We start from the raw sequence: 22,123 nt of genomic DNA on the forward strand, positions 1-22,123 counted from the left end.
CCACTATGCTCAGCCAATTTTTGGTATTTTTAGTAGAGACGGGGTTTCTCCATGTTGGCCAGGCTGGTCTCGAACTCCTGACCTCAGGTGATCCGCCTGCCTCGACCTCCCAAAGTGCTGGGATTACAGGTGTGAGCCACTGCTCCTGGCCTAATTTTAAAATTTTTTTATAGAGACAAGATTTCACCATGTTGCCCAGGCTGGTCTCAAACTCTTAGGTTCAAGCAAGTGCTGGGATTACAGGCATGAGCCACTGCCACCATACCCAGCCACCTTCCATGATTTTATTTTGTTTTGTTTTTCTCTTTTTTGAGACATTCTCACTCTGTTGCCCAGGCTGGAGTGCAATGGCGCCATCTCGGCTCACTGCAACCTCTGCCTCCCGGGTTCAAGTGATTCTCCTGTCTCAGCCTCCCGAGTAGCTGGGACTACAGGTATGCGCCACCAAGCCTGGCTAATTTTTGTATTTTTAATACAAAATTTGGCCAGGCCCTGGTTCTTAAAACTCCTCTCCCCATGGGCTTTTCATATTTCTCTTCTAGTCTTTTTTTTTTTTCAAAATAGATGAATTATATAAAGCACATATAACAGTATGGCAAAACTGGAATATGCTCACTACCCAGCTTAAGGAATAACTCATCTCCAAGAAGAATTAAAACCACCTGTGTCCTCTCCTGACCCCCATGCCCCTTCCTCCTTCCCTCCCCATGGGTGAGCTCCCTCCTAAACCCATCAGTTATTCCCATGAGTATTTCACAGTTCCACTACATGTGCATGGATCCCTTCATAACATGGAGATGTGTCTTTCATGTTCGTAAATTCTACCTAGATGGGCTGGCATGATAGGTATCCTGCTGTACTTTGCTGCTTTTGCTCAACATTTTGTGAGTTTTTTTGTTTTGTTTTGTTTTGTTTTGGAGACGGAGTCTTGCTGTGTCACCCAGGCTGGAGTGCAGTGGTGCCATCTCGGCTCACTGCAACCTCTGCCGCCCGGGTCAAGCAATTCTCCTGCCTCAGCCCCCCAAGTAGCTGGGACTACAGGCCAGTGCCACCACACCCAGCTGATTTTTGTATTTTTAGTAGAGATGGGGTTTCACCGTGTTAGCCAGGATAGTCTCGATTCCTGATCTCGTGATCCACCCACCTCAGCCTCCCAAAGTGCTGGGATTACAGGCATGAGCCACTGCGCCCAGTCAACATTTCATGAGTTTATATGTTGATATATGCACTCTAACTCATATTTTCACTGCTGTGTAATAGTCCACTACCATAAGTGCTTAATCCATTCTCAGGTTAATGGACATTTTGATTACTTCTTATCTGTTTTCAATTGTGGTTTGTTTTTGTTTGTTTGTTTGTTTTGAGACAAGGTCTGCTTTGTCACCCAGACTGAAGTACAGTGGCACAGCCACTGCTCACTGCAGCCTTGACCTCCTGGGCTCAAGCAATCCTCCCACCTTAGCCTCTGAGTAGCTGGGATTACAGGTACACATCACCACACCCAGCTAATTTTTTATTTTTTGTAGAGATAGGGTCTTGATTTGTGCCCAGGCTGGTCTTAAACTCCTGGACTCAAGCAATCCTTCTGCCTTGGCCTCCCAAAGTGCTGGGATTACAGGTATGAGTCACTACACTGGGCCTTCAATTACTTTTTAAGGCCGCAAGTAATACATGCAAGTATTGTCACTGTAAAATATTCAAATAATACAGCATATCAAATAGATGATGTTACTTCAGCTCATCTCAGAAGTGTATGCTTCCTGCCCTTATCAGGTGTCAACATGTACATGTCTATGCATATGCGTCTGCATCTTTGTAAGCGTCACTCTCCTTGGTATCCACACCTCTTCACTCTCCTGATGCACCTGCCCTTCTAATTCTCCTTCTCGGTCTCTCCCATCCCACCCCCTTGCCATAGCCTACCTAGGTCTCCATGTCAGCCTGTTATTGTTGATTTTGCTGGGTTTTCCTGGTCTCCTCTAGCTTCACCAGCCCCAAACACTGAGTTCCTTAAAGCTCCATGGCTTTGCCCCTGGAGTTCCAGCATCTCCAGCATCTCCCATCAAATTGTCCAAACTGACACTCACCCCGAGCCTGCTCCCCCAAGCCTGCTCTCCTTCCTCTTCCTCCTCCCCCGAGCCTGCTCTCCTTCCTCTTCCTCCTTACAATCCTCCTTCCCTCCAGGTCTCAGATCTACTGATGCCTGATGCCTTCTGCTATGTCATTGACCCCAGCCCTCTTCTCCCCAGTCCCAGCACTGCCTTCGAGGCTGACCTATGTCTTCCCTGGACTATTACAATGACTTCCTCCAAAAATGCTTCCCTGCCTCCAGCCCCTCCCCATCTCCATTCCCTCCTCCTCATCACCTCTTTGAGGAGAGGAGAGTTTAACAGCCCTTAAGAGAAACAAAAATCCCTAGGGGTTTTATCTGCCTGGATAAAATCTAAGCTCCCCAGCATGGCATTCGAGGCCTGAAGGGGCTCCCCATTTCCCAGACGGACTGTACAGCTCTCACTGAACTTAAACACAGTGAGAACTGTCTTCTTTCAAGCCTCAGTACCTTTTTGTGCTGTTTCCACTGCCTAAACACCCTTCCCTACCATCACTCGGCAAACTGGCATCCACCATTCAAGATCTCCTCTGAGAACTTTTCCTGACTCTCCCCGCAAAATTTCCCCTCGATGCATCCATGCTCTGTACAAAACTCTACTATAACTCCTGAAGACTCATGCTCAGGTTGACCAGAAAACTCCTAAAGTCAAACACCCCTTTTTGTGAGCCCTGTATGTGTGCTCATACAATGTACACTATAACCTGATTTGACACTCAAATACGTATAGTCGCCATGCTTAAAGCAATGGTACCACTATGCTTTATCTCCAGTCACATGCCTCTCTCCCCCTGCCCCGCGTAAGCTTTCTGGGACTGTGACACGTCTTATTCTTATTACCCCATCCTTAGCACAGGCATTTTAATTAGGGGTCAAAGGATGCCTATTTGGGGACAAGATAAGCTCCATCATCCCCTTTGGATTTCTGCCCTAATATTTTATCATCTGTCCCCCCAGTCTGGTTTTATCAAGGCCTGTGCTAGCCCATAAGGTACATCTGTGTGAAATGGGAAAAAGCAGCCCTTCCTTGAATGGTACAGGTGAGGCCCAAGTGATTGGTTTGGTGAAATGAGCAGGGCTGAATTTCAGCCTCCATGATCTGTCTCAGTCAGGCACCCTTGTGCAGTGCTCAACCTGCACAACTGTATAAGGCATCCCTGTCTATGATGGTTTACTTAACCAAAAAGGTGGCACTCAGGCTATCCCTCTTCTCTGCCCCCTCCCTCCCTCTCGGCCCGTCCCAGATATATACTCACTCCAAATGACATCTCCAATCCACCTCACTTAGAATCTCAGATCTTCCCATTCAACAAACTTTCCATTTTACAGATGAGTCCCAAAGAGAATAAAGGTCATGCCTAGTGTCACTCAGAGCTGAAGGCGAAACAAGGAAATCGTGGAGGGAGAAGAGGAGTCTGCAGACAAGAGGAGGGAAAGTACCAAGACATGAAGATCGCACAGCCGCTAAAGGGAAGTTCTTTAAAGGCCCCACATCCAGTGCGAGGCACAGGGCAACTGTGCCCTGAAACTTTCCAACTATTTCCATCTGCAGGGGCAGAACTGCAGGAACGGAGAGCCAGCCCAGCCAAGACGGCAGAGCCTAGGGTCCCAACTCCAGACCTGGACACTTCCTGGGATCACATCAGCCCTAAGGACTTAGAGAATCATTTACTTGCCTTCTCTAGCCATCTCTGTTCCCTGATTGAGTGCTCCCACGAGGCCAGAAAGGGACTGGGGTTCTTCCCTCCCCACCCCAAGACTAACCCCTGCTCTCCTAGACCACAGACAAACTGGGCAGCCTCTCATCCCCCATAGCTGCTGCCCCCAGCTCCATCAGCTCAGGGGTTCTGGTCCGGCCAGGGAGAGCAGAATGGAGGGTCAATCCCAAAAGGGCAGTTCCACGAGCCCCTCATACCAAGCCTCTGCCAGCCAAGTCCCCAGCCTGTGGGTGCTGTCACCATGTGGCTGGCTCCAGAGTCCTCCCTGACATGAGAAACAAACTGTTCTGCAGACACTGGGGTCTGGAGGCTCCACTTGGTAGACAGAGGACAGTGCATTATAATTACATTTGCAATTAGCTGTTCACTTTTCTCTCGCACTTGCTAACCAAGATCCAGGAAAAAAAGGTTGATGTTAATCATAAGCTTCTCTTCTCTCACTAACGGGGTCAGACGCTGATGCCTTGATAGCACACAGGCTCCAGAAGGAATAAGCACTCTGGAGGGAGACTTCTTCAGGGCCACATTTGAGGCCAGGGTCAGGAGAAGACCCCACATGCCCCAACAGAGGGGCTTCACCAGCCTCCCTCAGCCTGGCTCCCTCTGCTTCTGAAATCTACCTTTAAGGTCCTTGTATGCTCAATCTTGTCTAAGAAATAGGCGGGGCACAGTGGTTCACGCCTGTAATCCCAGCACTTTGGGAGGCCAAGGTGGGCGGATCACTTGAGGTCAGGAGTTCAAGACCAGCCTGGCCGACATGGTGAAACCCCATCTCTATCACAAATACAAAAAAATTAGCTGGGCATGGTGGCTCATGTCTGTTATCCCAGCTACTCAGGAAGCTGAGGTAGGAGAATTGCTTGAACCCAGGAGGCGGAGGTTGCAGTGAGCCAAGATGGCGCTACTGCACTCCAGCCTGGGCGACTGAGCGGGACTCCATCTCAAAAAAAAAAAAAGAAAAGAAAAGAAAAAGAAATAGAAATAGACCCCTCCACAGGGAACTGCTAGTATCATGAGAGAGACCCAGCTCCTGTCCTTAGGAAACTCTCAACCTGATGATAAAATATCAGGGAATACCTTAAATGACTTTCCTTCATCTGAGCTTTCCCATGAAATATTGAGGAATGTTACTGTTTAATTATATTATTAAGAGTAATAATAACTGCTACCATTTATTAAGTGCCTATGATGTGCCAGATGCTGCACGAAGTTCTTTTATGTATTATCTCATTTAACTTCAAAAATACTTTGATGTGAGGATATGTATTATGATCTCCATCTTACAGATAAGGTGAGTGAAATTCAGAAAACTTTAATAACTTGCCTAAGTAACAACTAATACCCATGGTAAGGGGTGGGGCCAGAATTGGAACTCAGGGTATTGTTGTTAACACTATGGTATGGTGTGCTTCTATGCTTGACTTAAATCCAACACGTGGACAAACACGTGTCATCATGTATGTTGTCTTTCCTCATGGAGTCTAATTGCAAAAAACATGTGCGTGGCTATGAGCCCCATGGAGAAAGGTGATGGAGAAGGAAAGGAGGCCGGGTGAGAGGCCCCCAGGTCCCTGGACCCCTGGGTCAGGGTGCACATTTGATGGTGGTGGAGGAGGTGCTGATGATATGGGTGAGTTCAGGAACTGTGTTGAATCATTTTCAGAACTCTGACCAGGCCAGGCATGGTGGCTCACACCTGTAATCCCAGCACTTTGGGAGGCTGAGGCAGGTGGATAGCTTCAGGCCTGGAGTTCGAGACCAGCTTGGACAACATGGCTAAACCTTGTTGCTACTGAAAATACAAAAATTAGCTGGGCAGAGTGGCATATGCCTATAGTCCCAGCTACTCGGGTGGCTGAGGCAGGAGAATCCCTCGAACCCAGGAGGCAGAGGTGGCAGTGAGCCGAGATCGCACCACTGCACTCCAGCTTGGGCAACAGAGCAAGACTCAAAACAACAACAACAAAAAAGAACTCTGATCCGCTAGTGGTGAGAATTTCTTTCTGAAACTGGGCAGTACTTTCAGGCCCTTCCAGAGACACACGGGGCATAACTGAGGGGCCAGAAATGCCAAGACCAAAGCAGGCTTGGGCCAAACCGCCTGCCACGAATATGGGCAAAGGCATCTGCCCACACCACCTCTGGGAACAGAGGGCAGGGGCTCTGTTTGCTCCATCTACACTGTGGACCTAGAGATCCGCTTTTCCAAACCCTAAGTGTTCTGTCTAGGACAAGTGTCTGAGCACACCCACATTATCAATGAGGTAAAGGGAGTCCTGGGTTCCTCCTTTTCCCCCAAATGCCCCTGCCATGGCACTTTCCACACTGTGGAAATAGCCGCGGTTTCCAGCCCATGCCCTGCCTCCCTCTCAGCCTTCCAGACCTTCGGAGTTTTCTCTGCCTTCTTCCCGTCACCCTCTCCTTTCTGCTCCGTGTGCCCCACCTCATCTCCGTATTAAAACTGTGATAATGCTTGTCTGTTTCTTTTATTCCTCCCTCCCGCCCTCCCTCCCTCCCTCCCTTCCTTTCTCTCTCTTTCTTTCTTTCAAGATAGGGTCTCACTCTGTCACCCAGGCTAGAGTGCGGTGGCATGATTTCTGCTCACTGCAACCTCCACCTCCCAGGTTCAAGTGATCCTCCCTCCACAGCTGGGATTACAGACAGCGAGCCACCGTGCCCAGACCTCTGTTTATTTTAACTCTGTTCACAGAGTTGCATTTGAAGGTGTTCAGTAAATCCAGAATCAGTGAATGAATGCATGAAAGGAACCTCAAAGACTTGGGGGAAGAGTTGTTTTTTCCAAAGTCTTAAGCCATCACAGCCGGGGAGGGCCAAGCACAGGGTGCAAAGTCCCAGGCAAGCACTCCTGGCTACCTTTACCCACCACCCTCCCCGCTACTGGAAGGGCCGCACTAAGTGCCCGAGGACACCCAGACCCCCCGCCCGTGGCAGCCCTGCCCCTCCTTTATCTCCTGTCCCTCTATCCAGGGACAGGCCTTTCCAAGTCCAGGACCCAGCTCCAGGCCAACCCGGATCTCGCCACGCCGGCGCGCTGGGAGGGGAAACGAGGTGGTCAGAAGCTTCCACGTGGGGGCGCTGGAGGGGCGCAGGAACGACTGAAGCAGACCTCCCCCAACCCTTCGTGCTTGGTCGATGAAGGAACCCAGATTGTCAACCTGCGGCTGCCCCTGTCCCCAGGGTCCCCACCAGGCAGTCATGACCCCCCACCGAGCCCTCTCCCTTCCGCCTCGCCTCCTGGCCCCCGCCAAGCCCCACTCCTTCGTGTTCGCTCCTCAGTAAAGATGAAAGAGCCCGCGAGTGGCAGATAGGTGTAGGTTCGAATCCCGTCTCTGCCCCTTAGTGGTTGGAGGCTTTCTCCCAGCGCCGGCCTGTAAAATGGGCTCATCACGCACCGACTTTAGCTGAAGGAGGCGTTCAGGAAACGTCAGCTTCCTGCCCGCATCCGCCCTCATCTCGCATTTCCCTCCTCTCTGTTCTCCCTCTGCGTTTTTTCCCCCCCTTTGGTTTTGTTTTAAATCCCTCCCTCCTGCGCCCTTTCTCTTCTCGGCTCCGCAATCTTAGCCAAACCGCAGCGTTTAGCAATCCTGCGCCCACCCGGCGCCCGGGGAGCCTCGCCGCGGCTGCGACCCGCCCCCGTCCCGGCTCCCGCGGGGGCGCCACCGCCGCGACGTACCCCGCCAGGGGTCGCACGCTGCCACCAGCCCGGCTCACCTGGGGGTGGCACCCCGACTTGCGCTCGGCCCTGCCCCAGCCCACCCCGGATCGGCCGGGTCCCTCCTCTGGCGGCAGCGCCACAGCCCACCCGCCGCCGGGGCCGCGGGGACCGGGAGGAGCTGGACGCACCGGCCAGGGCCGTGCCCGGGTGGCCGAGGGCACCAGGCGGGGCGGCGGGCTCGGCCGCCAGGACTGCCAGCGCCAGCCTGACCGCAGCCCGAGGGCGACGCTGCAAATAGTCGCGGTTTCCAGCCTGTGCCCTGCCTCCCTCCCAACCTTCCGGACCTTTTGGGTTTTCTCTGCCTTTTTCCCGTCGCCCTCTCCTTTCTGCTCCGTGCCCCCCGCCTCGTCTCTGCTGTGCGCCCACCACATCCTGCCTCATGCAGGACGGCTCTGGCGCTGGCGAGGTCGGGAGCCGGAGAGGGGGCCAGGAGACCAGCGCTCCTTCGACGGAATAAAATCATCATCATCGTCATCACCACCACCACAGTAATTAAGTTAGGGTTAACTGCACGCGTGCTGTGTGCCAGGGACTCTGCTGAACGTTTTACCGGCAGGAATTCATGAAATCTTTACTACACACTACAAGGGCCAGCTTCAATTTGCGAATGGAGAAACTGAGGCTCAGACACTCAGTAGAGACTAAGGTCATCCCATATGCATCGGGAGAATGGAAGGCCATCTCCCCTGTCCAGAGGCCCAGGCTGTGATTCTGCCTGAAGCCCTGTGGGTAATGCCCCACTGGAAGGTGGGAAGGAGCTGGCTGGGGGGTCCAAGTTAGTTTGCCAATGAATTCTCAGTGTATCCTACGGCAAGCCCGGTCCGCCTCAGTTTCCACACCTGTGAAACCAAGGGGATGAAAAGCAACATTCTGTTTCCTCTAAGGAAGAACCTGTTAATGACAATGGAAAACCCCAAATGGGAGTGTGAGGCTTTAGGCATCCTGCGCTTGGGGGTGCTCAGGGAGAGGCTGGGGGACTACCTCCCTGCAGAGTTGAGAGCAACCCACAAGCCAGGACTGGCTGCCTGGGAATTAGGTTAAGCTGGGGAAGCTGCATTTTAGCAAATTCAGGGATCCTGAAGCCTTCCAGTTTAGAACCCACCAAAAAGATTCCTGAAAGTGGGTTGGAGTAGAGGGGGAGTCCTCCCTCAAACACTCCATACTTACTCTTATTCATCTCTGACTTGGCTGGCCTGGATTCAGGGTGAGTGCAGGTTTATTAAGGACCTACTGTATGCCAAGCACACATCTATCACAGCCCTACTCTCAGAGAGCTGGTGGCATAGTCAACAACCACATGGCTGACTAGCAGAGATGCCCTCAGCCCAGCTGTCCCTTTTGGGAGAACTGGAGCCAAGCTGCTGCTTCCAGGGGTGAACACCCTGAGCAGCGCCAGAGCCATCAGTGAGTAGAGCTGGGGTTGCCTTCACCTCCACTGGCCCCCTCCGCAGCCAGCCTTGTGCAGGACACAACCTGCACAACCTCGCACAGAGGCCTGTGGGAAGCCATAGAGATCCAAGTGGGAGATGTTGGCAAAAGGAGCCAATTATTTCTTGCTGGAGACAGGAATAGAGAGAGAAGAATTCTATGTAAGAGGTGAATATTAAGCTGGATGTTTAAGAATGAATGGGAGTTCACCAGGGAGAAAGGGAAGTCCAGCAGAGGCAACAGCCTATCCTGGGACAGGGGTAGGGGTGCACTGGGAAGGAGGACGTGCCTTTCCCTTGCTCCCACCGCTATGCTGGCACATGTCAAACCAAACGTAGCTTATCTGCCAACCAGAGGTCTCTGTGCCTGAACTGTGAGATGCTATAGGATCAGTGTCTTACTCATCCTTTACAGCCCACTGCCTCACCCAATGCCGATAACAGTAACAGTAATAATGGTCAAGCCGGGTGCTCATGCCCGTAATCCCAGCACTTTGGGAGGCCAAGGCAGGCAGATCACTTGAGGTCGGGAGTTCAAGACCAGTCTGACCAACATGATGAAACCCTGTCTCTACTAAAATACAAAAATTAGCCGGGCGTGGTGGCGGGGGCCTGTAATCTCAGCTAATCAGGGGCTGAGGCAGGAGGACTGCTTGAACCCAGGAGGCAGAGGCTGCAGTGAGCCGAGATCACACCACTGCACTCCAGCCTGGGCAACAGAGCCAGACTCCATCTCAAAAAAAAAAAAAAAAAAAAGGCAGCTGACATTGTCTTCTCTGCATGGCTGTTACAGAGGTCTCCAGAGCCTTCTCTCCTGTGCAAAATGGCAACTCTTAAAGAAAAACGCATTGCACCAGTTACGGAAGAAGAGGCAACAGTCCCAAACAATAAGATCACTGTAGTGGGTGCTGGACAAGCTGGTATGGCGTGTGCTGTCAGCATTCTGGGGAGGTCTCTGGCTGATGAACTTGCTCTTGTGGATGTTTTGGAAGACAAGCTTAAAGGAGAAATGATGGATCTGCAGCATGGGAGCTTATTTCTTCAGACGCTAAAATTGTGGCAGATAAAGATTATTCTGTGACTGCCAGTTCTAAGACTGCAGTGGTAACTGCAGGAGTCCGTCAGCAAGAAGGGGAGAGTCGGCTCAATCTGGTGCAGAGAAATGTTAATGTCTTCAAATTCATTATTCCTCAGATCATCAAGTACAGTCCTGATTGCATCATAATTGTGGTTTCCAACCCAGTGGACATTCTTACATATGTTACCTGGAAACTTAAGTGGATTACCCAAACACCACGTGATTGGAAGTGGATGTAATCTGGATTCTGCTAGATTTCGCTACCTTGTGGCTGAAAAACTTGGCATTCATCCCAGCAGCTGCCATGGATGGATTTTGGGGGGACATGGCGACTCAAGAGTGGCTGTGTGGAGTGGCGTGAAATGTGGCAGGTGTTTCTCTCCAGGAATTGAATCCAGAAATGGGAACTGACAATGATAGTGAAAATTGGAAGGAAGTGCATAAGATGGTTGAAAGTGCCTCTGAAGTCATCAAGCTAAAAGGATTTATCAACTGGGCTATTGGATTAAGTGTGGCTGATCTTATTGAATCCATGTTGAAAAATCTATCCAGGATTCATCCCGTGTCAACAATGGTGAAGGGGATGTATGGCATCGAGAATGAAGTCTTCCTGAGCCTTCCGTGTATCCTCAATGCCCGAGGATTAACCAGCGTTATCAACCAGAAGCTAAAGGATGATGAAGTTGCTCAGCTCAAGAAAAGTGCAGATACCCTGTGGGACATCCAGAATGACCTAAAAGACCTGTGACTACTGGGCTCTAGGCTGTAGAAATTTAAAAACTACAATGTTATTAACTCTGAGCCTTTAGTTTTCATCCGTGTACATGGATCGCAGTTTGCTTTGATCTTCTTCAATATGTGAATTTGGGCTCACAGAATCAAAGCCTATGCTTGGTTTAATGCTTGCAGTATGAGCTCTTGAACAAATAAAATTAACTATTGTAGTGTGGAAAAAAAAAAAAAGGTCAGCAGGTCGTAAATATTGACCATCACACATTGTGCTAAGTGCTCCAGGGCATTCTCTCATTTCATCCTCAAACTTTGGAAACAAGTGCTATTATTAATCCCGTTTTACAGACAAGGATTCTCGAGAAGAGTTAAGTAATGTGCCTAAGGTCACACAGCTATTTGGAATCCAGGCCTCTGTGGCCAGAGAGCCCTTGTTCTAGGCCGATGTGTGGATAGATGGATGAATGGATCTAGGTGGATAGGCGAGAGGGGAGAACTAAATGAAGGACCATGAACTCCATGCTAGGGAGCTTGAACTCACTCGAGGGCAGTGGGGAGACACTGGAAGGTTGTGAGCAGGAGAGACAAGTCAGTTTAGGGATTTAGAGAGATCACTTTGACAACAGGGGAAAGATCATTTAGAGCCAATGATGCTTGAAACCTGTGGCCATTTTTCTGGCAAATCCCAATTCCCACTTGTGAGGAGCCTCATTTCTTTAAGCACTGTGTTATTTCTCTTAGAGCAAGACATGTGTACTTATGCACACACAGGGACTATTGATGGAGGAGAATGCTGGAGAGGAGGGGGCTCAAAGACAGGAAGAGACAGAAAGGGGACACTGCTAATTTCCAGGGAGAGGCTTCTCTGTACAGGGGAGCAGAGCACTAGGAAGAGAGAAGGCATATGGCCCCCTCCCTTATTTCTAAGATGAGAAGGTCCCCTCAGGGTTTCCAGCCTGGAAGCTGCAAGCTCCAGGTCCCACACACTGCCCCACTGTGCACCTGCCACCAGGGAAACAGCCATAGGTGAGGCAGGTGTTGCATCAGAGTGTTAAGCCCTAGAATCAAATGTTAGGGGGTGGCAGTGAACAGGTCTGATCCCTCCTCCTGAGCAGCTCCTTAATATCATTGGCCTGTCCAGCCAGGGAGGGAGGGGAGTCACAGAAACTGGCCTGGGGGTCAGTTAAGCTGAAAGAAAGAAGCAGGAACAGCTGAAAGGACCAGAAAACAGGGGAAGTTTCCCCTATCTACACTCAAGGAGCCAAAGAGCGAACCAACGCCTGCAAGAGGCATCTTCAGGCTAAGAGGGACTCCCAGAGGGTTCCAGGACAGTGCAGGCTCACCATGCTGCCCTGCCTCGCCCTGCTTCTCCTGATGGAGCTGTCCGTGTGCACTGTGGCAGGTGATGGTGAGGTGGAACTCAGCACCAAAGCAGAGACCTGGATAACTGTGGCCTTGGAGGTATCTTTGGGGAGAGGCTCTGACCAGGGCAGGGGATAATAGGCAGTAGAGAGGCAGAAGATCTCCTGCATGGCTGCTGGGAAAGCAGGTAGCCTGCAAGGCAGGTTGTCTCTCTACCATGGGTAAATTCAAGGCTATGAGCCCTAGCCTGGCAGACCTCCGAAGTGTGTGTGTGTGTGTATAAGAAACTGGCACTGTCTGAAATGCTTTATATTAACTCAGTCCTCCCATCAACCTCATGGGGAAGGTATCGATACATGACTACCCCCACTTCACAGATTAGGAAACTGAGGCACAGAGAAGTCAAGTATTTTGTCCAAGGTTGCACAGCTTCAAAAGCACAACTACACACTTTGCCCAAGGTCTGATTCTGTGTATCTGTGCATCTGAGGAGCTTTTCCAGAATTTTCTTTCAAGGGGATCAACTTAAACAGGACCACTATTTGGTCTCACATGTAGAAATGACCCCGCATCTGCCCCCCACTCCTGCCTGACAATGTGATTGGGGAGGCAAAGATTCTGACCTCAGGGGTTTCCTAATCAGACAAGAGACAGGGACCAACAAGCCAGAGACAAAGACGGGTAAATAAGAGGCCACCGCTCAGGGAAGGCTTCCAGGGGGGCAGACAGGACAAAGCTGGGCCTGGCTCCTCCCATTCCCAGGATGCTAAGGACACTGGGGTAGCCTTGGCTTGTGGTCCTGGACTATGGTGAGGTCCTTGGAAATGCTTAGAAATGGGGCCACAGGAAGAGCCACCGCATGGACAGTCCTGCATGGTGGGTTTCCTTCCTGGTTCGTCTGAATCTGGAAGTGTGTGCGGTGAGAAGGCAGCAGGGCTAGGAGTGTCTCCATTGATGCCTGCTGCTTTCCGGACATCAGTTTCCTCACCTGCAAAACAGAGGAGGGAAGTGACCCCCCCCGCAAAGCTTTTCTCCAGCTTTGCCATGCTTTATAGAGTCAGTGCCAAACATCAGGGTACCTGGTCTAGAGACAGAAGCCTTGCTGGGTGATGCGGCCTCATCTACGCAGCCCTATGGGAAACATTAAAAACTTCAACAAGCACTGCTGGACTGCCTCCCAAAAGCACCTCATCCTGCAGCTGGGTCTAATCTTTATTCTCATTTCACTCTCCTTTAATATCACATCCCTCTGCTTCCCAAAATACAGGGCTTGGAATATGGGAGGAGAGACTGGGTTAGAAGTTAGGAAGAACTTACAAACACTGTGGGATGCTAAGCATAATTTAAGTGACGGCTGGCTGTGGAGTCTCATGCCTGTAATCCCAGCACTTTGGGAGGCTGAGGCAGGAGGACTGCTGGAGGCCAGGAGTTCAAGATCAGCCTGGGCAACACAGAAAGATCCCATCTCTACAAAACATAAACAAAATTTGCTAGGCATGGTGATGCACGTCTGTGGCCCCAGCTACTCAAAAGACCGAGGTGGGAGGATCACTCGAGCCCAGGAAGTTGAGGCTGCAGTAAGTCGTGCTTGTGCCTCTCCACTTCAACCTGGGCAACAAAGCAAGACCCTGTCTCAAAAAAAAAAAAAAAAAAAATGAGGTGACAAGAATGGGGCGTGATTGCATCACTTACCTCCCTTGCTCTCGGGGCTCCCCCAACCTGTAATCATCCCTGGAGTTGGGGATTTGGGTTAAATGGATATGGAGGGCTCTGGGTGGGGGTAGGAGTCCTTTCAGAGTGAATGGGAACCAATGTCTCCGAATGCCCCTCACCAGGCACAGAAACCCAGTGGGGGAGAAAGGTCAGTCCTATGGAATTCATAAGTGACCATTCTCTCCAGCTTACACCTGAAGGCTGCGTCTTACCAAGGCAAAGTGGTTTTCAGAAATGGGTCCAAATCTCCAAAGAGACTTTTCCAGTTATTGGCCAGGCTGGGCAACTCCAGCTCAAGACAGCTGCCCCAGCCACTGATGTCATGGTGGGATGTGAGGGAAGCAGATGGGAAGTGAGTGAATTAGTCCAAGGCTTAGAAAACAATCCATTCCTGATCCTGAAAGGTATGACAACACAAGCTGTGAGAGGCAAGAGGGTTTATATTGTCCCTAGCTGGGTCCCTGCTGGTTCCAGGAGCTCCAGCGCTACCCCTAGGGAAACTGGGGATGGAAGAAAGAGCGTCTGATGCAAGCCCAGCTCCCAGCGTCCTGGCAGGCAGCTTGCATTACCCTAGGGCTCTGTTTATCTTTAGCTTTCCTGGAAAAGGGGACTCCAGCCTCTTCCCTATTCCCAGACTCTCAGAGAAAGGACTCCTCATTCAGCATTCTGTGTCCCACGTGTGCTAGGATCCTATGTGTGCCAGGCTCAGTGCCAGGAACTCGGGATACAGACATGTGAAGACAGTCTAATGAATGTAACCCACTGTCACTCTCTCAACTAGGAAGCAACTCTCCCTTTCAGCAGAACTGAGCAAGCCCCAGTTCAGAAGTTCAGGTTAAGGTCAGAGAGGGAGAAGCCTTTGACCAAGGTCACAGAAGCTAATGGAAGAATGAGAATGTCAATCCACAGTTCTTGGTTCAGGACGCCTGCCCCATCAGCTCAAGGATTAAAATGTCTTTGCCCAGGGTAACAGCCTCCACCCCCAGACCACATGCCATTTCCTTCCGGGAGGGAGGCCCAGGCTCTAAGGCAAGGGAAATCTGGGGCCATGGGGGAAGTGCCTGGGGAAGAAAGGTGAGTGGGCGTTAGAGTGGGGATAAAGAGGGAAGCAGTCCTGCCTTGCCTCCTGGGGACCCACCATAAGTTCACTGGCTGCCCTCTCCTCATCTATGCTGGAGACACTTTCCAAGATAGAGCAGAACCAGTACTGTGAAGTGAGACTTTGAATCTTGGCTCGGCCTCTTTCTGTGTGACCTTGGACAAGTCACTTAACCTCCTTACATCTCAGTTTCTCCATCTGTAAAATGCAGGGGCTGGGAGCAATCATAGTTCCTACTAGTTATGGTGGTTGTGAAGATCAAACAAGATTACGACTGCAGTGTTTCAGACCAGCCTGTGAGCCTGAGTTCAATTTCTGGTTCCACCTCTCACTTCCCAGCTGGGTGACCTTGGACAATTCTTTCTTTTTGAGATGGAGCCTCACTCTGTCACCTAGGCTAGAGTGCAGGTGCAGGATCTTGGCTCACTGCAGCCTCTGCCTCCCAGGTTCAAGCAATTCTCCTGCCTCAGCCTCCTGAGTAGCTGGGATTACAGGGGCCCACCACCACGCCCAGCTAATTTTTGTATTTTTATTAGAGACAGGGTTTCACCCTATTGGCCAGGCTGGTCTCGAACTCCTGACCTCAAGCGACCCACCCGTCTCAGCCTCCCAGAGTGCTTGGGTTACAGGTGTGAGCCACTGAGCCCAGCTGGACAATTCTTTAACCTGTGTCTCGGCGTTTTCACGTGTAAAATGATGACAGTAACAGTACTTGGGGTACTGTTTTCATGGTGTTTTGGTGAGGTTTAAATTAGTTACTAGATTAATGTGCTCAGCACATAGTAGGTGAAATGTTAGCTATTATTACGAGGATGTGCAGTACTGTGTAAAATATGCAGAAGTGCCCAGTGCCAGTGCAGAGCGAGTGTCTGCTGACCACCAACTGTCACTCCTGAGATTGTCATTGCCCAGGCTGGCCTCCCCGTCTGCTGGACAACCTCCCAACTCTAACACTAACTCTCTGCTTCTTCAGGAAGGCGCTGGCCCCAGCATTCTGCTCCAGCTGCACGAGGTGAAGACGGGCAAGGCAAGCCAGTTCTTTGGGCTGATGGGGAAGCAAGTGGGAGGTGAGTGACAATGACAATGGAGCCCAGCAAGCAGGGGTTCTGGGTGGGTTCTGCAACATCAAGCAGAGGCCCTAAGTTAAAGCCCAGGACCTAGGGTCAGGTACTCCAGTCCAGTAGGGGTCACTCATGAGATGGGGTGACACAGACTGTCCACAGAAATTATCATCCAGGCCTGGGGGCGCTGGCTCATGACTGTAATCCCAGCACTTTGGGAGGCTGAGGTGGACAAATCACTTAAGGTCAGGAGTTCGAGACCAGCCTTGCCATCAGGGTGAAATCCCGTCTCTATTAAAAATATACAAAAATTAGCCGGGCATGGTGGCACACACCTGTAATCACAGCTACACGGGAGGCTGAGGCAGTAGAATCGTTTGAACCAGGAAGGCAGAGGTTATATAGTGAGTCAAGATGATGCCACTGCACTCTAGCCTGGGTGACAAAGCGAGACTCCATCTCAAAAAAAGAAATTATCATCCAACCAGGACACTTTGGAGAGTGTTAGTAACTACACCAGGCAACAGGTGTAAACCAGGCTGTTCCCAACAATGGGGAGCATGGTCACCTGAAGGGTGGGGGCACAGGCTCTGCACCCTGGGTGGGGCCTTCCATGCTCTGGATGACTCTGGGGAGTGGCAGTGAAGCTAGAGACCAGTCTGGATGTGGGCAAAGCCACAAGCCAAGCTTTCTAGTCAATTTTGTTTGGCTCAAACAAAATTACTAACTTAAACCTGTGTTCCCTGAGGGCACTTTCAACTCAGGAGTCCTGTCCTCAGGGTACCAGGAGAAAATACTCTGCACACAGAGCAGTTTTCTCTTTTCTTATTGTCAATATTATATTTTTTTAAGTGGTAATGCTCCATGTTGGCTGGGTGTGAAAAACTGGCACTTTTACACTGTCTATCTGGAGGACACGTTGGCAATATCCAGGCAAGTTGCGAATGTACTTACCTTTCTGACCCAGGGTCTCGCTTCTCAGGTAGATATGCTGTTGTTACATGAGCCCTGAGGGTGTCCACTGCCAATATGCTTGTAATAGCAAGAATTCGGAAATAACATAAACACCATCAATCAGGGAATGGTCAAAATATATTAGGCATATCCTTAACCCTTGTGGCCATTAAAAAGAATGAGGCAGACCCATGGAAAGATATGGAAAGATCTCCAAGACACATGGTTAAGTGGGAAAAAGCATGTTACAGATCAGTATTCAAGAGGAGCCTACTTGTTTTTTAAAAATGACATATACACAGATATGCAAATGCATAGGGAAAGTTCTAGAAGGATACATATCAAATTGTAAAAAGTGGCTACTTCAAGGACAGGAAGTAGAGATGAGGGGGTGAAAGGGAAGAGAGACTTTAAATTTTACTTGTATGAACCTTTTCAAAATAGCGGATGTATTCAAGGACTGCTTTTGTAATAAAAAAAAAAAAAATACACATATAAAAATAGAGAAAACCAACTTGTGACCAAGCACTTTTGGCCTTAGTTTCCTCTTCTACAAAATGAGTTTTGAACTGAGACATTGCAAACTTTTTTTTTGAGACGGAGTCTCACACCGTCACCCAGGCTGGAGTGCAATGGCGCGATCTCGGCTCACTACAACCTCCGTCTCCCGGGTTCAAGCGATTCTCCTGCCTCAGCCTTCCAGGTAGTTGAGATTACAGGCGCCTGTCACCATGCTTGGCTAATTTTTTGTATTTTTAGTAGAGATGGGGTTTCACTATGTTGGCCCAGCTGGTCTCGAACTCCTGATCTCATGATCCGCCCACCTCAGCTTCCCAAAGTGCTGGGATTACAGGTGTGAGCCAACGTGCCTGGCCCATTTCAAACTTCTTTTCCAAATCCAACAACCCATGAGGAATGGGGGATGGGAATGTCAGAGAAAATACTTCTTGAGCACCTGCTATGAGGCCAAGGTGGTAGGATCACGAGGGCAGGAGATCGAGACCATCCTAGCTAACATGGTGAAACCCCATCTCTACTAAAAATACAAAAAAATTGGCTGGGCGTGGTAGTGGGCGCCTGTAGTCCCGGCTACTCGGGAGGTTGAAGCAGAAGAATGGCGTGAACCTGGGAGGCAGAGCTTGCAGTGAGCCGAGATCGCACCACTGCACTCCATCCTGGGCAACAGAGTGAGAGTCCCCCCCAAAAAAAAGAAAATAAAAAGATTTAATCTCCACAGCAATATCCCCCTTATCACAAGCGGGGAAACTAAGGCTCAGACAGGTTAAGCACTTTTCCCTGGATGCTCGCCCGGCTGGCATCAGGTGCCAGTGACCCCAAAGTCTGTACACTTCCAGCCACTCCACACTGCCCCCTACCAGCACACTCCTACTGCCACAGAGGATAACCCAGGATGACTAGAATTCCACTGAAGACCCACCAATGCACCGACCCCCAAAGAACTGGAGCCTTTCCCACCTCACCAAGCCCTGAGGGAAGCAGTGTAGTCTGCAGTCCTCATTCCTTCTTTCTCCTTCCCCTAGGAAGACCTCTGATCCAGCCAAGAAGAAAAAAAGGTAAGTATTGCCCAAACTTGCCCTCAATATGCCCCTGGGGAGGGTTGAGTTTCCCTCAGCACAAACAAACCAGGTGGGTGAGGGGAGATGCTCTGGCCAGAGGCAGGCCAAGCTGGCATTGCTGTGCAGAGGTAGGGCCAGTATGGTTTGTCCATGCTAGGCTTTCTGGTTGTTTCCTTAGAGGGGTGGTCCTAAGGAGTGGCTGCAGGGATAGGAACAGACAATGATGGATCTAGTTCTACCAGTGTTTCAAAATTACTTTAGGTCTAAAGCCTGGAATTAGAGAAAAAAAAAAAAAAAAAAGTCAACCACTAGAGATAAGAAGTGCTTACAGCTTCAAACCCTGGCACCCAGATGATCTTAAAAGTGCATATCTGGGCCAGGCAGTGGCTCACGCCTGTAATTACAGCACTTTGGGAGGCCAAAGCAGCCAGATCACTTGAGGTCAGGAGTTCGAGATCAGCCTGGCCAACAAGGCGACTAAAAATACAAAATACAACTAAAAATGCAAACATTAGCCAGGTGTAGTGGCAGGTGCCTGTGGTCCCAGCTACTTCGGAAGCTGAGGCTGGAGAATCACTTGAATCCAGGAGGCAGGGGTTGCAGTGAGTCGAGTCCAGCCCGGGTGACAGAGGAAGACTGTTTCAAAAAAAAAAAAAATACAAATCTGAGAAGCCACTACTCTGCTTAAATCTTTCAGCAAAAAGGGAAAAACAAAATCAAAAGAAAATAAACCAACCGGCCGGGTGGGTGTGGTGGCTCACACCTGTAATCCCAGCATTTTGGGAAGCTGAGGCAGGTGGATCACCTGAGGTCAGGAGTTCGAGACCAGCCTGGCCAACGTGGTGAAACCCTGTCTCTACGAAAAATATAAAAATCAGCTCGTCGTGGTGGCGGGTGCCTGTAATCTCAGCTACTCGGGAAGCTGAGACAGGAGAATTGCAACCCAGGAGGCGACGGTTGCAGTTAGCCGAGATCGTGCCACTGCATTCCAGCCTGGGCAGCAAGAGCAAGACTCTGTCTCAAAAAACAAAAAAAAGAAAAGAAACCAACCTGTACCCTCTACTACCTCAGTGCTCTCAGGACCAAGTCCAGTCCCCTAATGCGACTCACCGCATCCTTCAGGCCTGCCTCACTGACCTGACTCCCAGCCCCATCCTAACCAGCTCTCCTTCCCTGACTGCCTGCCCTACACAGAGCTTGTTGCCATTGCCTGGTGCGACCCTGTTCCTGGCACACTGCATTACACTGTCTTGCTGGGTCACATGGCTGGCTGGTGTCCCCAGACTGGAGGCCCCCCAACAGGTCTGCTGTCGCCTCTGTATCTCCAGTTTCCAGCAGTTTCTGCCTGTTAGAAGCACCACTAGGTGTCTATGAAGGGAGAGCAGAGGGAGAATGGAGGAGCAGGAGGAAGGAATCAGTGAGTGAACCAGTGAATAAATCAATCAGTCCATGGTGTTTCCTCATCTCTCGGGATGACGGAGAAATGATTCCATCTGCAAGGCCCCAGCCCTGGCCCTGGCCCTGCCATTATCTGGTTCCCAAGACAGTCCACCTCTGCTGCCTCTCTCTTCTCTACCACTTCTCTCTCCTACCGCCAGCATATCAGGTGGAACACATGTTCCAGGGCCTCCTGGGCAAGAGAAGTCTGTCCACAGAAGGTAGGCGAGGGCCGCTGGTGGTTGCAAGGGCATCATGGGAAAATGGCCATACACTTTGCTGCCAGTCTCCAAGGTGGGGGTTGGGCAGCTACACAGACAGGCTCCCCACAAGCCATCATGGGGAGGCCCCCAGGGGAGGCAGTCGAGTGCAAGGAGGTGGTCTTTTTGATGATCCAAGACAGAAATCGCTGTGGCCCAGAAGCTGCACCCTCCCCACCCATGACACACCCAGGCACACTCTGCCCTGCCCCCACCCCTGCCCCTCAGAGCCAGCTGAAACCATGGGGACTGATGCCTAGTTTTCCAGACCTTAGAACATCCCCTATTCCCTCACTCTTTGCAAAGCTCTAATCACTGATCGTTATACTAATCATTGATCATTAGAGGGTCATGCCTTTAGTCTTCAGAGATTTTCTGCCTTCCACAACTGTCAGTAAGTGCAGATCACTCTGGGAGGAATAACACCATAAGCAGTTATCAGCTCACACCTTCTAGCAGAGGCCACAGCCCCAAATGGTTCCAGGGGACCAGGCATGAAAGTAGGTAAATCAATCAGGTTGGGGAAAGGTCACAGCTCAAGTGAGCGGACACAAGAGAACAGGCAGTGGGCGCCCCAGCAGGTCACAGATACTGAGCTCCAGTCTGCCTTCCCTAGTGCCTAACCTCTTCCACTGGAGCTGCAGACTTCTGGACCCCTCCCCTCCCTAGCACCCCTGATAGAACACCTGCTCGACTCATTCCATTCAAGAGCCGTGGAAGTCACCTCGATAACAAATAGAGATGAACGTTCCTCCATGCATGGTGTGGGCAGGAATATTAGGAGTCAGTCATCATTTTTCAGAGATGGGAAGCTACTGGCCCAAAGTCACACAGTAAGCTGATAACAGAGCCAGGACTAAACTGTGTCTCCATGTCAGCTGCCATATTCCCAGGACTCTTGGATAGCCTTCCCCACCTTTAAAGAGGGTAACTGAGGGTGGGCTCCATCCATGCTCTGGAGGCATTAGCAACTGAAAAATGGAAGGTATGACAGATGAGCCTGCAATTCCATTGCCCTAGATATCTCCAGACAGGAGAGAGGGGTTAGGAAGATGAAGGCCTTCAATGTGACTAGGGAAGACTTCCAAGGGTGGAGGAGCCAGACAAGACCCCCCCACTAACCATGGTTCATATACCAAACTCTCCCCAGGCAGAGAGGATGAGGCCCAAGGTTCAGAGTAAAAGCCCCCACCGCAGACTTCCCAGAGGACGTGGTGCCGCTTCTTCCTACCTGGATGTCACAGCTGACAAGCCAGCAGGCCAGCTCTCTTCTCTGTGTCTCCTGTTCTCATCGCTGGCACTTCACACAAGGCCCACACTGAACCCACTGGGTTTGTTCCTGGACTCTCGGTGTCAGGCAGCAGTCCTGCATAAATGCAGTCTTTGCTGTTGCAAGCTGCATTGACTCTGCCCTCCCTCACACTCGGAGCTGGCATCTCACTGCACAGCAGTGAGGAGACTCGTACACTCTGTATCCTGTGCTTAGCACACAGTAGGCGCTCAATAAATGAGTGACCAGTGAACGGCTCCCTCTCTGGTGCAGAGCAAAGGGCAGGAATGGCCTGGGCTCTGTAGACTTTTCAGTGGCCTCACTGATATGTCAAGAGGCCAAGAGCCCTTTCACAGAATTGCAGAGAAATACCGAACAGCCCTGGTCCTGCCCCCAGGTGGGAAAACAGGTTTGGGACACAGGTAAGGATGACAGAAACAGGAAAGAGACCATGACAGGATGGGAAGGTATTGCAGGCATTTTGGAATGGAAGGGATTTGAAAACAAGGGGTCTTTCTTCCCTTTAGGGTCCTCTGAAACCCAAGCCTGAAAGAAAACACCCTCTCCCTACTCACAGACATGATCTCAAGGG

The 22,123-nt window shown here is 50.7% G+C and overlaps 1 protein-coding gene, 1 long non-coding RNA gene and 1 pseudogene across 8 annotated transcripts; 2 read left to right on the top strand and 1 right to left on the bottom strand.

Moving 5' to 3' along the window:
• The first annotated feature begins 9,814 nt into the window (after window positions 1-9,814).
• LOC111537561 lies at window positions 9,815-10,893 on the top strand (annotated as a pseudogene). Its single transcript, XR_003310004.1, has one exon. The product of XR_003310004.1 is annotated as an L-lactate dehydrogenase B chain pseudogene (transcript).
• A 1,249-nt stretch (window positions 10,894-12,142) lies between these two features.
• On the top strand, window positions 12,143-21,443 carry TAC4 (tachykinin precursor 4). 5 transcript variants are annotated; one of them, XM_023203953.2, is made up of 5 exons: window positions 12,143-12,259; window positions 15,946-16,039; window positions 18,529-18,561; window positions 20,163-20,222; window positions 21,412-21,443. In XM_023203953.2, exons 1-5 carry the CDS (start codon window positions 12,143-12,145, stop codon window positions 21,441-21,443), a joined length of 336 nt encoding a protein of 111 aa, XP_023059721.1. The 5 variants fall into 5 exon arrangements, with proteins under 5 accessions (XP_023059721.1, XP_023059722.1, XP_023059723.1 ...); XM_023203954.2 differs by having other exon boundaries at window positions 12,143-12,247; XM_023203955.2 differs by lacking the exon at window positions 20,163-20,222 and having other exon boundaries at window positions 12,143-12,247.
• LOC111537287 lies at window positions 12,448-14,238 on the bottom strand. 2 transcript variants are annotated; one of them, XR_004228539.1, is made up of 3 exons: window positions 14,086-14,238; window positions 13,853-13,949; window positions 12,448-13,148 (listed from the first exon to the last, which is right to left on the bottom strand). It is a non-coding gene; the product is annotated as an uncharacterized LOC111537287 (long non-coding RNA). The 2 variants fall into 2 exon arrangements; XR_004228538.1 differs by lacking the exon at window positions 14,086-14,238 and having other exon boundaries at window positions 12,796-13,148; window positions 13,853-13,889.
• Window positions 21,444-22,123: the final 680 nt, after the last annotated feature.

This window comes from Piliocolobus tephrosceles, chromosome 16, assembly GCF_002776525.5.
Source record: "Piliocolobus tephrosceles isolate RC106 chromosome 16, ASM277652v3, whole genome shotgun sequence".
NCBI classification, from domain to species: Eukaryota; Metazoa; Chordata; class Mammalia; order Primates; family Cercopithecidae; genus Piliocolobus; species Piliocolobus tephrosceles.